The sequence below is a fragment of the Carcharhinus amblyrhynchos genome, unplaced genomic scaffold, assembly GCF_965287045.1.
Source record: "Carcharhinus amblyrhynchos unplaced genomic scaffold, sCarAmb.v2.hapA scaffold_972, whole genome shotgun sequence".
NCBI classification, from domain to species: domain Eukaryota; kingdom Metazoa; phylum Chordata; class Chondrichthyes; order Carcharhiniformes; family Carcharhinidae; genus Carcharhinus; species Carcharhinus amblyrhynchos.
The window spans coordinates 1-16,110 of record NW_027650712.1 but is presented as its reverse complement, the minus strand read 5'-3'; the positions used below and the strand labels follow the sequence as shown (position 1 = coordinate 16,110).

General features: G+C 48.7%; 1 protein-coding gene across 1 annotated transcript; it reads left to right on the top strand.

Annotated features, from left to right (window-relative positions):
• The first annotated feature begins 428 nt into the window (after positions 1–428).
• aoc1 (amine oxidase copper containing 1) lies at positions 429–10,679 on the top strand. Its single transcript, XM_080184851.1, has 4 exons — positions 429–1,938; positions 8,244–8,532; positions 9,469–9,601; positions 10,319–10,679. The coding sequence occupies exons 1-4, from the start codon at positions 429–431 to the stop codon at positions 10,592–10,594; spliced, it is 2,208 nt and encodes a 735-aa protein (XP_080040977.1). The 3' UTR covers positions 10,595–10,679.
• Positions 10,680–16,110: the final 5,431 nt, after the last annotated feature.

Sequence of the window (16,110 nt, the reverse complement as noted above, 5' to 3'; positions counted from 1 at the left end):
TCTTTGTATTTGAAACAATGATTAGTGAAGTTGTGAAAATGATACAGAGAATGGGTTGAGCCAGTGAGGGATAATTTTGCAGATAATGTGTGAATAAACAAGGGTGTTTCCTTTGTCAGGGAGAATAAATAATCCACACCCTCTTTCATTGCAAAGTGTATTGAACTCTGGTTGCAGCAGGAAGTACGAGTTCTCAACGTTTGAATAAAGCCTCCTGGGTATTTGCTGCAAGGTTCTTTCTGACCAGTGGACAGTCTGGGCCCAAGTTCAATGCTGTGTTCCGTAGACTGTTGACCTGGTGATTTCTGAGCCTTGTTGTGCTACTTGTTGTTTGAGTTGGTATTCCAGTTCTTCCTGTTTCACCCCCTGTAGGTGCAATGATGGGAGGTAAAGTGAGGATTGGTTGGGCCTGTGTTTGGGCTGTCCTGATGTGGTGTGGAGTTAGTTCCCAATATTCCCAGGCCTCCGACCGTTACCGTTACACCGCGTCCGTGTTCGCTGACCTTAGCCCTGCCGAGATGCAAGCGGTGAAGACCTTTCTTCTGGCCCAGAAAAATCTCAATCTATCAACGGCAAAAACTAAAACACTGCAGAAAAATTATATCTTCCTGATTGAGTCTCAAACCCCCAAGAAACATCATGTCCTCAGCTTCCTGAGTGGGGTTAGCTGTGCTCCGAAACGCAACGCTAGAGTGGTCATCTTCTTTGGTGCAGAAGCGACGCCCAACGTGACTGAGTATATCGTAGGGCCATTGCCAATTCCCACGTACTATCATCCTGTACCAATGAAGCATAACCGGCCCATAACGTTTACCTCCAGACCAACAACCAGTGTGGAGTATGAACTCATTCATGAGAAACTGGCAGAAGTCACCAAGGTCGCCACCTTGTTCTTAAAGGAATCCACTGGATTTTGGTACCACAACTGCACTGACCGCTGCCTAACCTTTACTGATGTTGCACCCAGGGGTCAGAGGTCAGGAGACAGGAAGTCATGGTTTATCCTCCAGCAAGCTGTAGAAGGCCATTTCATTCATCCAATCGGCTTTGAGATTCTGTTGAACCATCAGTCGGTGCAGCCGCAGCACTGGGCGGTGGAGAAGGTTTGGTACAACGGGCAGTACTTTAACAGTGTGGAAGATTTGGTGTGGAAATACAACATGGGCCTTGTTAATATCTTCAAACTGCCCGATCACCAGAGTGACAATCTGTTCTCCACCTACACCCCAAGGGGCCATTTCAAAACTCGCACTGATATTCCTGGACCAAAACAGTACGAGGCTCCGGAGAAGAGGTACGAGGTACAGGGGAATTCAATCCTGTACGCTGGCTGGAGTTTCGCCTTTCGAGTTCGGGCATCATCTGGTCTCCAGCTTTTCAATGTCCGCTTCAATGATGAGCCCATTGCCTATGAGATTAGTGTTCAGGAAGCCATCGCCTTTTACTCTGGGCACAGTCCAGCCGGAATGCAGACTAAATACATCGACAGCGCTTGGGGAATGGGGGTCTTGACCTATGAACTGGCGAAAGGGGTTGATTGCCCAGAGATGGCCACCTACAAAGATCTCTATCATTTCATGGACACAGACCAGCCAATCCGTTACAAGAACGCTCTGTGTATATTTGAATATTCCACGGCAGTTCCACTCAGGAGACATTTCAACAGTAACTTTAAAGGAAGCTTCAATTTTTACAGTGGCCTGGAGAACCATGTCCTCGTAATTCGGACCACGTCCACTGTGTATAACTACGACTATCTCTGGGACTTCATCTTCTACCAGAACGGGGTGATTGAAGTTAAAGTCCACGCTACTGGTTACATCCACGCCACCTTCTTCACACCGGAGGGTGTTAACTATGGAAATAAAGTCTATGGCTACGTGCTGGGTAATCTCCACACTCACCTTATCCATTATAAAGTCGATCTGGATATAGCAGGTGAGTTACACAGAAGCTGATTCCAGAGTTCAGGGGACAGGGAGGAGGGAGCTAAAGGAATGATTTGTGCGAATGGAGACAGGGACTCAGCTTTTTACCTCATTCACCATTGACTCCCATCCCACCCCATCTCCTAATCTTCCGATATTCCCTTTCTCCCAGCTTCCCATCCCTTCCAACCTCCCTGGAAAGGAGGCATCTGAAGGATACACAAGTCCCCCACAACCTAGCCCCCCAGCCAGGCTGAGCAACCCCACCCTCCCAAAACCCACCCCCACCCACCACCCCCTTCCCCACCCCACCCACCCACCCATCCCTCACCCAGCCAACGACCCGGCTATGGGGGCTGGACTGGTCTGTGGTGAAGAGCTTTCTGGGTATCTGGGTATCATTGGCCTGGGCTGCAACGCTCTGGGATTGTCTCCCTGAACCTCTCGCCATCTCTCTAACTCACCACCCACCTTCCCAACATTTACCAAACTCATCCCTTTGACTGATTTATTGTCTCTTTTTGTGACAATGCGACAAAGTGCAGCAGAGGAGCAGGCCCTCTGGCCCACGTGCCAACACATGATGCCTTTCTAAAGACCTTCTGCCACGACGTGGTCTGTATCCCTCTGTTTCCTGTCTATTCATGTATGTGGGGTGGCACAGTGGTTAGTGCTACTGCCTCACAGCGCCAGGGACCCAGGTTAGATTCCCGGCTTGGGTCGCTGTCTGTGCAGAATCTGCACATTCTCCCCATGTCTGCATGGGTTTCCTCCAGGTTCTTCTGTTTCCTCCCACAGTTCAAAGATATGCTGGTTAGGTGGATTGGCCATGCTAAATTGACCCTGGTGTTAGGGGATTGGCAGGGTAAATATGTGGGATTAAGGGGGGGTAGCTACAGGACGGATGTCAGGGGTAGGTTCTTTACCCAGCGGGTGGTGAGGGATTGGAATGCCCTGCCTGCTGCTGTTGTAAATGCGTCTAGTTTGGGGGCGTTTAAGAGATCTCTGGATAGGTTTATGGACGAAAAGGGATTGGTATAGGCTAGTGGGTCATTGTTTTTGTAACTGGTCGGCGCAACATCGTGGGCCGAAGGGCCTGTTCTGCGCTGTAATGTTCTATGTTCTATGTTCTATGTTCTATGGTCAGTACAGGCTTGGTGGACCGAATGGCCTCTTTCTGCACTGTAGGGTTCTACACTGTTGCTGCAAGATGTCTGATATGAAAGTTAATTTGAGAAGTTGCTGTTGTCTCTGATGTCCCTTCACATTAAACGTTTCCCTCATTTATCAAATAAATCATTCCCCTTCATTCAATATCATCTATTTATTCTTCCAAACATCTCCGTCTAATCGCTCCGTCACCCTCAGATCTCAAACGAAAGCTGCTCCAGTTGTTTCACATTTTCTTCCTCAGGATAATTCCACAGAGCAGGCAGCATCCGAGTCAATCTCTCCCAGTTTTCCTCAAATCCGCCAATATCTTTCCGATAGTGTGGAACCCAAACCTGTTCCCCGGTGATGACTGTTTGAGATTTGATAACTTTCCCATTCTGTCCAGTAGCATTGTGTTAACACAATGGGCACATCCTCACTGCCCACCACAGCCCCACTCTGACAAAGACACAGAACATGGCAACAAGTCACATCTTCATTTGCTACAGCAGGATGGAAAATCCTACAGGGAGAAACACTGGGAGAATGTCTGTGCGAATCACAAAACTCTTCATTGCCAAAGAACTGCACATGTTGGAAAGTAAGAGATAAAGCAGTAAATTTGTAAACAGCAAGATCCCACACGGTGTGAATAGCAAGTGCGGTGGGTTCAGCAATGATTCCAAAACAACACAGCACACTGACAAACAACACACATCGTACACTTTCTGAAAGGGCAGAGGGGGGTCAGAATCCCTAACATTGCAGCACTCCCTCAGCACTGACCCTCTGACAGTGCGGCACTCCCTCAGCACTGACACTCTGACAGTGCGGCACTCCCTCAGCACTGACCCTCTGACAGTGCGGCACTCCCTCAGCACTGACCCTCTGACAGTGCGGCACTCCTTCAGCACTGACCCTCTGACAGTGCGGCACTCCCTCAGCACTGACCCTCTGACAGTGCGGCGCTCCCTCAGCACTGACCCTCTGACAGTGCGGCACTCCCTCAGCACTGACCCTCCGACAGTGCGGCACTCCCTCAGCACTGACCCTCTGACAGTGCGGCACTCCCTCAGCACTGACACTCTGACAGTGCGGCACTCCCTCAGCACTGACCCTCTGACAGTGCGGCACTCCCTCAGCACTGACCCCCTAACGGTCTAACATCACCCTTAAATGTATCTCTCCCAGTCAATCACCATTTGACTTTGTAATATCGCCATTCCTTCACTGGTGCTGGGCTAAAATTCTCTCCCATCCTAACAGCACTGTGGGTCCACCTACTTCACATGGACTACAGCAGTTCAAGAAAACAGCTCATCACTGCTTTCTCAAGGGGGTGCCAGTGTTGGACTGGGATAAACACAGTAAGAAATCTCACAATACCAGGTTAATGTCCAACAAGTTTAGTTGGTAGCACAAATTTTCTTAATTCCAAATAAACCTGTTGGACTTTAAGCTGGTGTTGTGAGACGTCTTACTGTTCTCCAGGGTGGCACGGTAGCACAGTGGTTAGCACTGCTGCTTCACAGCTCCAGGGACCTGGGTTCGATTCCAGGCTTTTGTCACTGTCTGTGCGGAGTTTGCACATTCTCCTCATGTCTGCATGGGTTTCCTCCAGGTGCTCCAGTTTCCTCCCACAGTCCAAAGATGTGTGGGTTACGTTGATTGGCCATGATAAAATTAGAACATAGAACATAGAACACTACAGCACAAACAGGCCCTTCGGCCCACGAGTTGCGCCGATCACATCAATACCTACCAATCTATAGACTTATCTATAACCCCCAATCCCATTAAACCCCATATACTCATCCAGAAGTCTTTTAAAAGACCCCAGCGAGTTCGCCTCCACCACCACCGACAGCAGCCGATTCCATTCACTCACCACCCTCTGAGTGAAAAACTTACCCCTAACATCACTTCTGTACTTTCCTCCCCGCACCTTAAATCTGTGTCCTCTCGTAGCGACCATTTCAACCCGGGGAAATAGCCTCTGAGAATCCACCCTATCTATTCCTCTCAACATTTTATAAACTTCTATCAGGTCGCCTCTCAACCTTCGTCTCTCCAGGGAAAAGAGTCCCAGCTCTCTCAACCTAACTTCATAAGGCATGCCTCCCAGTCCAGGCAACATCCTTGTAAATCTCCTCTGTACCCTTTCAATAGCTTCTACGTCCTTCCTATAGTGAGGCGACCAGAATTGCGCACAGTACTCTAAATGAGACCTGACAAGGGTCTTATAAAGTTGCAGCATTACCTCCCGATTCCTAAACTCAATCTCTCGATTAATGAAGGCCAGTACACCATATGCCTTCTTGACCACCTCCTCCACCTGCGAGGCCGATTTAAGAGTCCTGTGGACCCGGACCCCAAGATCCTTCTGCTCTTCAACACTACTAAGACTCCTGCCCTTGATAGTGTACTCGTTCATCCCATTGGTTCTGCCAAAATGGACGACTACACATTTATCCGCATTGAAGTCCATCTGCCACTTCTCCGCCCAGTCCTGCATCCTATCTATGTCCTGCTGCAACTTTTGACATCCTTCCAGACTATCCACAACACCACCGACCTTCGTGTCGTTGGCAAACTTACTAACCCATCCCTCCACTTCCTCATCCAGGTCATTTATGAAAATGACAAACAGCAAGGGTCCTAGAACAGATCCCTGGGGCACTCCACTGGTGACTGACCTCCATGCAGAAAAAGCCCCATCCACAACCACTCTCTGCCTTCTGCAGGCAAGCCAGTTCTGGATCCACAAGGCCAAAGCCCCTTGGATCCCATGCCCTCTCAACTTCTCAAGAAGTCTTGCATGGGGGACCTTATCAAACGCCTTGCTGAAGTCCATGTAAACCACGTCCACTGCACTTCCTTCGTCAATGTGTTCAGTCACATTTTCGAAGAACTCAACTAGGCTTGTAAGGCACGACCTGCCCTTGACAAAACTATGCTGACTATTTCTGATCATGCTAAACCTCTCCAAATGCTCGTAAATCTTGTCCCTCAGAAGCCTCTCCATCAGCTTACCAACCACTGAGGTCAGACTCACCGGTGGGTAATTTCCCGGGCTATCTCTGTTCCCTTTCTTGAAAATAGGAACTACATCGGCAATCCTCCAATCTTCCGGATCCTCTCCCGTCTCCATTGACGACGCAAAGATCATCGCCAGGGGCTCTGCAATCACTTCCCTCGCCTCCCACAGTATCCTGGGGTACATCCCATCTGGTCCCGGCGACTTATCTATCTTGATAGAATTCAAAAGTTCTAACACATCCTCCTCCTTAATATCCACATACTCAATCTTTTCCATCTGCTGCAAATCCATAGCAAAATCTCCCAGATCAGTTTCCACCGTGAATACTGAGGCAAAGTACTCGTTAAGCACCTCTGCCATTTCTTCTGGTTCCACACAGACCTTTCCCCCTTCACCTTTTATAGGTCCTATCCCTTCTCTTCTCATCTTTTTATTTTTCACATATTTATAGAAGGCCTTGGGATTCTCCTTAATCTTACCCGCCAAGGTCTTCTCATGTCCCCTTCTGGCTCTCCTAATTTCCCTTTTAAGCTCCTTTCTACAATCCTTATACTCCTCAAGATCCTTAACATCTCCTAGCTCCCTGAACCTTTTGTACACCTTCCTTTTCCTCCTGACTAGGTTCAACACAGCCTTCGTGCACCACGGTTCCCGCGACCTACCAAAACCCCCTTGTCTCATCGGAACGTTGTCATGCAGAGCTCCAGACAAACATTCCTTGAATATCCGCCACCTTCCTTCGGTACTTTTCCCTAAGAACGCCTCCTTCCAGTTTATTTGTCCAAGTAACTTCCTGACTTCTTCGTATCTTCCCTTACTCCAGACAAACACCTTCCTAGCCTGCCTGATCCTATCTCGTTCCAATGCAATTGTGAAGGAGATAGAATTATGGTCACCATCCCCGAGATGCTCTCCTACCGAGAGATCCGTCACCTGTCCTGGTTCATTAGCCGGCACCAGGTCAAGTACAGCCTCTCCTCTCGTAGGCTTATCCACACACTGTGTCAGGAAACCTTCCTGAACACACCTAACAAACTCCTCCCCATCCAAACCCCTTATCCTAGGGATATTCCAGTCGATGTTTGGGAAATTAAAGTCTCCCATCACGACAACTCTGTTATTACGACATCTCTCTCGGATCTGTTTCCCTATCTGCATCTCAACTTCCCTGTCACTATTGGGCGGCCTGTAGAAAACACCCAGCAAAGTTATCGACCCTTTGCTGTTCCTAACTTCCACCCACAGAGACTCCGTAGACAGTCCCTCCACAGTATCCACCTTCTCTGCAGCCGTGACACTGTCCCTGATCAACAGTGCCACTCCGCCACCTCTTTTGTCTCCCTCCCTGTCCTTCCTGAAACATCTGAATTCCGGCACCTGAAGTACCCAGTCCTGTCCCTGAGACATCCAAGTCTATGTAATGGCCACCACATCACATTCCCAAGCAGCAATCCATGCCCTAAGCTCATCTACTTTATTCACTACACCCCTGCCCCTCAGTGTCCTGCGACGTGTAGGTTAGAGGGATTAGTGGGTAAATGTGTAGGAGTATGGGGATAGGGACTGGGTGGGATTGTGTTTGGTGCAGACTCGATGGGCCGAAGGGCCTCTTTCTACACTGTAGGGTCCTTTGTTCTATGTAACTAGGGATGGACAATAAATGCTGGCCCAGCGAGAGACACCCACATTTGGAATGAATAAAAGAAATGCGTCGGAAGTTACTGAGTAACTCAAGGACAATGTGGCATTTGTGAGTGTTAACCAGATATAGAACATAGAACACTACAGCACAAACAGGCCCTTCGGCCCACAAGTTGCGCCGATGATATCCCTACCTACCAGGCCTATCTATAACCCTCAATCCCATTAAAGCAATTACAAGTTATATTAAAATTTCTGTGGGATAGTTTATAATTTGAAAGTTTTTTATTCAATATCTGTTGGTGCTGCTGTTTTTAAGCTTGTGTCAGTTAGCTGTTGGGTTAATTGGTTAATATGATGTGGAGATGTTAAGCTGGAGTTTGCACAGTAAGGAGTCTGACTTTAACCAGGGTAAACAGTGAGCTGTGGGAGCAGTGAATTGTTAAGCATTTTTCTATGGAATGATGTCATTTTTTTTCCAGGAACGGAGAATAGTTTCGAAACACTTGGATTGAAATTTGAGAACATCAGTAACCCCTGGCTCCCCGGAGATTATATCGTGCAGTCGAGGCTGGAGAGGGTGCACAGAGACACTGAACGATCCGCTGCCTTTCCCTTCAGGAAGCCCCTGCCCAGATATTTGATCTTTTATAATCCCAAACAACAGAACAAGTGGCAAAACCACCGTGCCTATCGCATCCAGATCAACTCCCACGCTGACCGGCTGCTGCCTCGCGATTGGAAGGAGGAAAAAGCTATCACCTGGGGCAGGTCAGATTACTGTCCAATCAGCTCCCAGCCAACAGCCGATCCCCCAACAGCAGCCAACCAACAGCCAATCCCCATCAACCAACCAACAGCCAATAGCATGGATAGAGAGAGGTCACACCACAGGCTCAGACCCCACAGGCAGGAGGGGAATGGGTGACCACCAGGCAGAGGAAGAGAGATAGGCAGATAGAGCAGGAATCTCCTGTGACCATTCCCCTGCAGAACAGATAGAACGCTTTGGATACTGCTGAGGGGAATGACCTCTCTGGGGAAAGCAGCAGCAGCCAAACTCGTTCCATCACAGTTGGTTCTGCTGCAGAGGGGAGGGTGAAAAGTGTGTCAGTGCAATAGTTATAGGGGATTCAATTGTAAGGGGAATAGACAGGGGTTCCTGTAGCCAAAAATGAGACTCCAGGATGGTACTTTATCTCCCTGGTGCAAGAGTCAAGGATGTCTCAGAGTGAGTACAGAACGTTGGGGTGGGGGAGGGCAAACAGCCAGTGGTTATAGTACACATCGATACAAACAACATAGATCAAAAAAGGGGATGAGGTCCTACAAGCAGAATACAGGGAGCTAGGAAGAGTGGGGAGAGGGGATGGGCGTGGGGGTAGAGGGGAGGGGGAGGAGTGGGGAGGAGTGGGGGAGGAGGAGGAATGGAGGGGAGTCGGGGAGGGGGGAAAGGGGAAATAGACACTCCGAGTCCTGGCCACTGCAGCTTGTGGACAAGAGGTCAGCCGGCCTATCTGATTGGCTGGCAGCCCTGTGAGGCGGGGCCTCTACCCGGATGAGGTCATGGGTCCTGGCTCCAGCCAATGAGCTGCTTGGTAAATGTCTGCGTCAGCTGTAATTGGTCAGGTTAGTTCACTGTCAGGAATGGGAGCTTGTTACATTGGAGGAATTCTGGGACACGCGGTGACCGTGGTTTCTCTGCAGGTACCAACTGGCAGTGACTCGATTCCGAGACCACGAAGAACGCAGCAGCAGTCTCTACCATCAGAACGATCCCTGGAATCCAACTGTTCGCTTCGAGAACTTCATCCGAAACAATGAGAACATCAGCAGCCAGGTAGGACAGACCGAGAGACGGGCACTGTTACAGGCTGGGCAGGGTACACCCAATGGGCTCCTTCAGGGTTGTACCTGTGGAGGGTCAGAACTGGCTGGTTTAATCCTGGTAAGAGAAGCCAGAATTAGACAGAGTCAGGATGGGAGGTTCCCTTTGAATTTGATAATTCAGGATCTTTGGAGAGGGTACAGAAAAGATTTACCAGGATGTTGCCCTGGTATGGAGGGCATTAGCTATGAGGAGAGGTTGGAGAAACTTGGTTTATTCTCACTGGAACGACAGAGGTTGAGGGGAGACCAGATAGAAATCTACGAGATTGAGAGGCATGGACAGAGTGGATAGTCAGAAGCTTTTTCCCAGGGTGGAAGAGTCAATTACTGGGGGGGGGGGGCACAGGTTTAAGGTGCGAGGGGCAAGGTTTAAAGGAGATGTACGAGGCAGATTTTTTACACAGAGGGGGGTGGGTGCCTGGAACTCGCTGCCGGGGGAGGGAGTGGAAATGGATACAACAGTGAGTTTTAAGGGGCTACTTGACAAGTACATGAATGGAACAGGAATAGAGGGATATGGTTCCCGGAAGGGTAGGGGGCTTTAGTTCAGTCGGGCAGCATGGTCAGTGCAGGCTTGGAGGGCCGAAGGGCCTGTTCCTGAGCTGGAATTTTCTTTGCCCTTTTATCAGTTAATAACTGATGGTAAGAATGATTCTGTTTATTGCAGGATCTGGTTGCCTGGGTTACAGTCGGTTTTCTACACATTCCTCATTCTGAAGACATTCCGAACACCAGCACACCAGGAAATGCAGTCGGATTTCTCCTCCGTCCATTCAACTTCTTCCAGGAGGATCCCTCCGTGGCTTCCCGGAGCACCATCATCGTCAGGCCGGAAGGTCAATCCGTTTCCAGAGTTAAGATCCAGAGGTGGACAGTGCCCAGTGTTGACCAGTGTCTGACCGCAAACCCCTTCACCTATAACGGCAGCTATTTAGCCGATTAACCCAGAGAACACTCAACAGAACCCAAAACGCACCCTCCAATATAGAGCCTTAACTAACCTGGTGTAAAACCCTAACTAACCCGGTATAGAACCCTAGCTAACCCGGTATAGAAACTTGACTAACATGGTACAGAACCCTAACTAACCCGGTGTAAATCCCTAACTAACCCGGTATAGAACCCTAGCTAACCTGGCATCGAACCCTAACTAACCCAGTATAGAATCTGAACTAACCTGGTATAAAACCCTAACTAACCCGGTATAGAACCCTAGCTAACCCGGTATAGAAACTTGACTAACATGATACAGAACCCTAACTAACCCGGTGTAAATCCCTAACTAACCCGGTATAGAACCCTAGCTAACCTGGCATCGAACCCTAACTAACCCAGTATAGAATCTGAACTAACCTGGTATAAAACCCTAACTAACCCGGCATAGAACCCTAGCTAACCCGGTATAGAAACTTAACTAACATGATACAGAACCCTAACTAACCCGGTGTAAATCCCTAACTAACCTGTAATAGAATCCTAACACAGTATAGAACCCTAACTAACTTGGTATAGAATCCTAACTAACTCAGTATGGAACAATAACTAACCAGGTACAGAACCCAACTAACCTGGTATAGAACTTTAACTAACCTGGTATAGAACCCTTACTAACCCGTTACAGAATGCTAACTAACCCTGGTATAGAATCCGCAGGTGTGTCAGTCCACCTTGTTGTCAAATAAGGAGCATGCACACGGTGGGTCGTGCGTGGGCTGCTCTTGGAGGTTCCAGGAGTGGCCTAGTACTTTGTGCCGGTGTGTGTGCTTGATCCTGGACCGGTAGACGGGCACCGCAACAGCTCAGTGACTAGCACTGCTAGCTGTGCAGATACATGGATTTGGGCCTGTGTCTGTGGGAGTTTGTGCATTCTCCCTGTGGTTGCGTGGGTTTCCTCCGGGCGCTCCGGTTTCCTCCCACACCCCAAAGATGTGCTCTTAGGCTGATTGGTATAACAAATTGTCCCTAAATTGTTCTCCCCTGAATCTGGTTTCCAATGGGGGTACCGTAAGTATAGACACGGTCAAGGGAGGAGGAGGAAAAACACATTGTTAAGATGGCGGCGTGGGCTCGTTGGGCCGAAGGGCCTGTTTCCCGTGCTGTGTTGTTCTTTGTTCTTTGTATTTTGTAGAACCCTAACTAACCCAATATAGAACCCTAACTAAACTGGTATAGAACCCTAACTAACCCGGTATAGAAACCTAACTAAACCAGTGTAGAACCCTAACTAGCCTGGTATAGAACCCTAACTAAGCCAGCATAGAGCCCTAACTGAACCGGTGTAGAACCCTAACTAGCCTGGTATGGAACCCTAACTAGCCCGGTATAGAACACTAACTAACCCAGTATAGAACCCTAACTAAGCCAGTATAGAACACTAACTAAACTGGTGTAGAACCCTAACTAACCCGATATAGAAACCTAACTAACCCAGTATAGAACCCGAACTAACCTTGTATAGAACCGTAACTGACCCAGTATAGAACTCTAACTAAACTGGTGTAGAAACCTAATTAGCCCAATATAGAACCCTAAGTAACCTGGTATAGAAACCTAACTAACCTGGTATAGAACCATAACTAAACCAGTGTCGAACCCTAGCTGGTACAGAACCCTAACTAAACCAGTGTAGAACTTAACTAGCCCGGTATAGAACCCTAACTAACCCGGTAGAGAACCCTGACAACCTGGCATAGAACCCTAACTGACCCAGTATAGAACCCTAGCTAACCTGGTATAGAACCCAAACTAGCCCGGTATAAAACCCTAACTAAGCCGGTATAGAAGCCCAACCAACCTGGAATACAACCAAATTAACCAAGTATAGAAACCTAACTAACCTGGTATAGAACCCTAACTACAAAGAACAAAGAACAACACAGCACAGGAAACAGGCCCTTCGGCCCAACGAGCCCGCGCCGCCATCTTAACAATGTGTTTTTCCTCCTCCACCCTTGACCCATGTCTATGCTTATGGTTCCCCCATTGGAAACAAGATTGAGGGGAGAATAATTTAGGGACAATTTGTTACTCATTAACACTGTAACTAACATGGTATAGAACCTGTTAACATTATAACTAACCTAGGACAGAACCCTAAGTAACCCCAGTATAGAACCCTGACTAACATTGAATAGAATCCTAACTAACCCGATGTAGAACACTAGCTAACCTGGTATATAACCCAACTAACCTGATGTAGAACCCTAACTAACCAGGTATAGAACCCTTTAACACCCTAACTAACCCAGTATAGAACCCGTTAACACCCCAACTAACCTAGTAGAGAATCTGCTAATACCCTAAATAACCTGGTATAGATCCCATTAACACCCTAAATAACCTGGTATAGAACCAATTAACACCCTAAATAACCTGGTATAGAACCAATTAACAACCTAACTAACTCAGCATAGAACCAATTAACACCCCAACCAACATGGTAGAGAACCTGTTAACACCCGAAATAGCCTGGTATAAAACTCATTAACACTGTAACTAACCTGGTATAGAACCCATTAACATGCTAATTAATCCGGTACAGAATCTATTAACACTCTTATTAATCTGGTATAGAACCTGTAAACACTTTAACTAACCTGGTATAGAACCTATTAATACCCTTACTAACCTGGTATAGAACATGTTAATGCCCTAGCTAACCTGGTATAGAACCTGTAAACACTTTAACTAACTTGGTATAGAACCTGTTAACACCCTAACTAACCTGGTACAGGACTCATTAACACTGTCACTAACCTGGTATCGAAGCTGTTAACAGGATTCTAGTGGTATGTTGTTCCAATAAATACAGTTCCCACTCATTAACAAAAATAGAATTTAGCCCCTCTCTATATTACAACCAGGTTTTGTGTTATTCAGAATATTCTGGATCTTCTCTGTTGATTCTTCTGTCTGGAACTTCTCTCTCCTTTGGTATCTTTATTATTTAGACGGTGTTTTGAGCTGTGGAAGAAGGCAGTCATTTTCTCCTCTTTGTCCCACTGCCCCATTCTTTTACACCTCTATCAATACTTCTCACAATAGGATTGGTCCTAGGTTGTCAAAACCATCAGATTTAAATTTAATAGGTTTCTGTATCTAAATGTCTGATTCAAATTTATTGACTAAATTCAAAAGCCTGTTGCCTTGGTAACCCTGCTGCTTGTTCTTTGAAACAAATGTTTCAGTCTGGGTTCTCTATGTACTTGAAGTTTTTAAACTTTAATCACAGATAAAGGCCCGCCATCTTAAAGGGGTCACGTGATGCTCCCCCCCTCCCCCCCCACCCCACCGAGAATTTTACATTTCGCACGAACCTATCGACAATTCCTCTCCCTGATTTCACAACACCTGCTATAGAACCTCCTTAACACGGTCACCATTACCACTGACTGAATCCTCAGTTCAAGGGGGGGCTCTCACTCCCACCCACCCACCACCCACATTGTGATAAGGACAGGAAAAAATGCGAGAGGTTCTGGTGGGTGGGTGGGGGTGATGGGTGGGGGGATGGAGGGGCCGGGGGAGGGAGTGATGGGTGGGGAGCTGGAGGGACTGGGGAGAGGGGTGACTGGTGAGGGGTTACGAATGGAGGCGGGGATGGGGGTGGGTGTGGGTGCGGGTGGAGGGGCAGGGCGGGGCCGGGGTTGGGGGCGGGGCTGGGGTTGGGGGCCAGGGCGGGGCCGGGGTTGGGGGCTGGGGTGGGGCTGGGGTGGGGCTGAGGGGTGGGGCAGGTGGTTAAGGGGCCAGGGCTGGGCTGGGGCTGGGGGGGGGGCGGGGGTCGGGGGAGGAGGGCGGGGGCCGGGAGAGTGGGAGGGCGGGGGAGGGGGAGGGCGGGGGCCGGGGGGGGGGTGGGGCCGGGGGGGGGGGCGGGGCCGGGGGGGGGGTGTCGGGGGGAGGGGGAGGGCGGGGGCCGGGGGGGGGGGGAGGGTGGGGGCCGGGGGGGGGGGGAGGGTGGGGGTCGGTGGGGGGAGGGTGTGGGCCCGGGAGGGGGGAGGGTGGGGGCTGGGGGGTGGAGGGTGGGGGCTGGGGGTTCCCTTGGGAAAGAGTTATTGAATCTGGTTCAGTCTGCACAGCCAATCACAACACACTGAAAATAAATCCTTCTGAGTTCTTTGTGAATCAGCTTCTAGCTGTAAATGGGCTGAATGGCCTCTTGTGTTCGGGAAATATTCCTCTCTTAACCGTCTCCACTCCAAGAAGAACAATCCCAGATTCTCTACTCCTTCCATATTTCAACAACGTCCCTCCCCCCGGTCCAGTCCGGGTAAATCTTCGCCAAACTCGGAGAATGCGAGTGAACTCCTTTCCCTTGCCCTCAGATTCTGGTATGAGTGCCCGCCCCCCCCCCCCCAGCCATACAGGGTGCTGTCCAATCTCTCCAATCTCCTGCTGGAACTGGGCAGCTCCTGATGGATGTGGAGTACAAGGAGCACCACCCCGAGACCGCCAGGAGAAACAGATGCTCTCACTGCTGTTCTAAAAGAACCCTCATCCTGGAATTGTGTACTGATTATAATGCTGGACTGAATCAAACTGGAATTATCTTTGTGAAACTAGGTTAAGGCACAGTGATCTCTGTACACACACTATACCCATTACAAACTGTCAGTGCAACCAGTTTAATGAGATTCACACACTGACCCTTTCATTAAATGAGATTGATAACCTGCTGGCTTGTAATCAGATTGGGTTTCACCAGAGTCACTCAGCTCCGGATTTCATTACAGCCTTGGTTCAAACATAGAGAAAGCTGAATCCCAGAGGTGAGGTGGACAGAGTGGTGAAGAAGGCATTCAGCATGCTTGGTTTCATTGGTCAAAACATTGAATACAGGAGTTGGGACATCTTGTTGAAGTTGTACAAGACATTGGGAAGGCCACACTTGGAATACTGTGTACAGTTCTGGTCACCCTATTATAGAAAGGATCTTATTAAACTAGAAAGAGTGCAGAAAAGATTTACTAGGATGCTACTGGGACTTGATGGATTGCGTTATAAGGAGAGGCTGGATAGACTGAGACATTTTCTCTGGAGCGTAGGAGGCTGAGGGGTGATCTTATAGAGGTCTATAAAATAATGAGGGGCACAGATCAGCTAGATAGTCCATATCTTTTCCCAAAGGTAGGGGAGTCTAAAACTAGAGGGTACAGGTTTAAGGTGAGAGGGGAGAGATACAAAAGTGTCCAGAGGGGCAATTCTTCCAATCAGAGGGTGGTGAGTGTCTGGAACGAGCTGCCAGAGGTAGTAGTAGAGACGGGTACAATTTTGTCTTTTAAAAAGCAGTTAGACAGTTACATGGGTACAATGGGTATAGAGGGATATGGGCCAAATGTGGGCAATTGGGATTAGCTTAGGGGTTGAAAAAGGGTGGCATGGACAAGTTGGGCTGAAGGGCCTGTTTCCATACTGTAAACATCTATCAGTCTGACACTCCAGTAAGAGTGACAGCCCTTAACA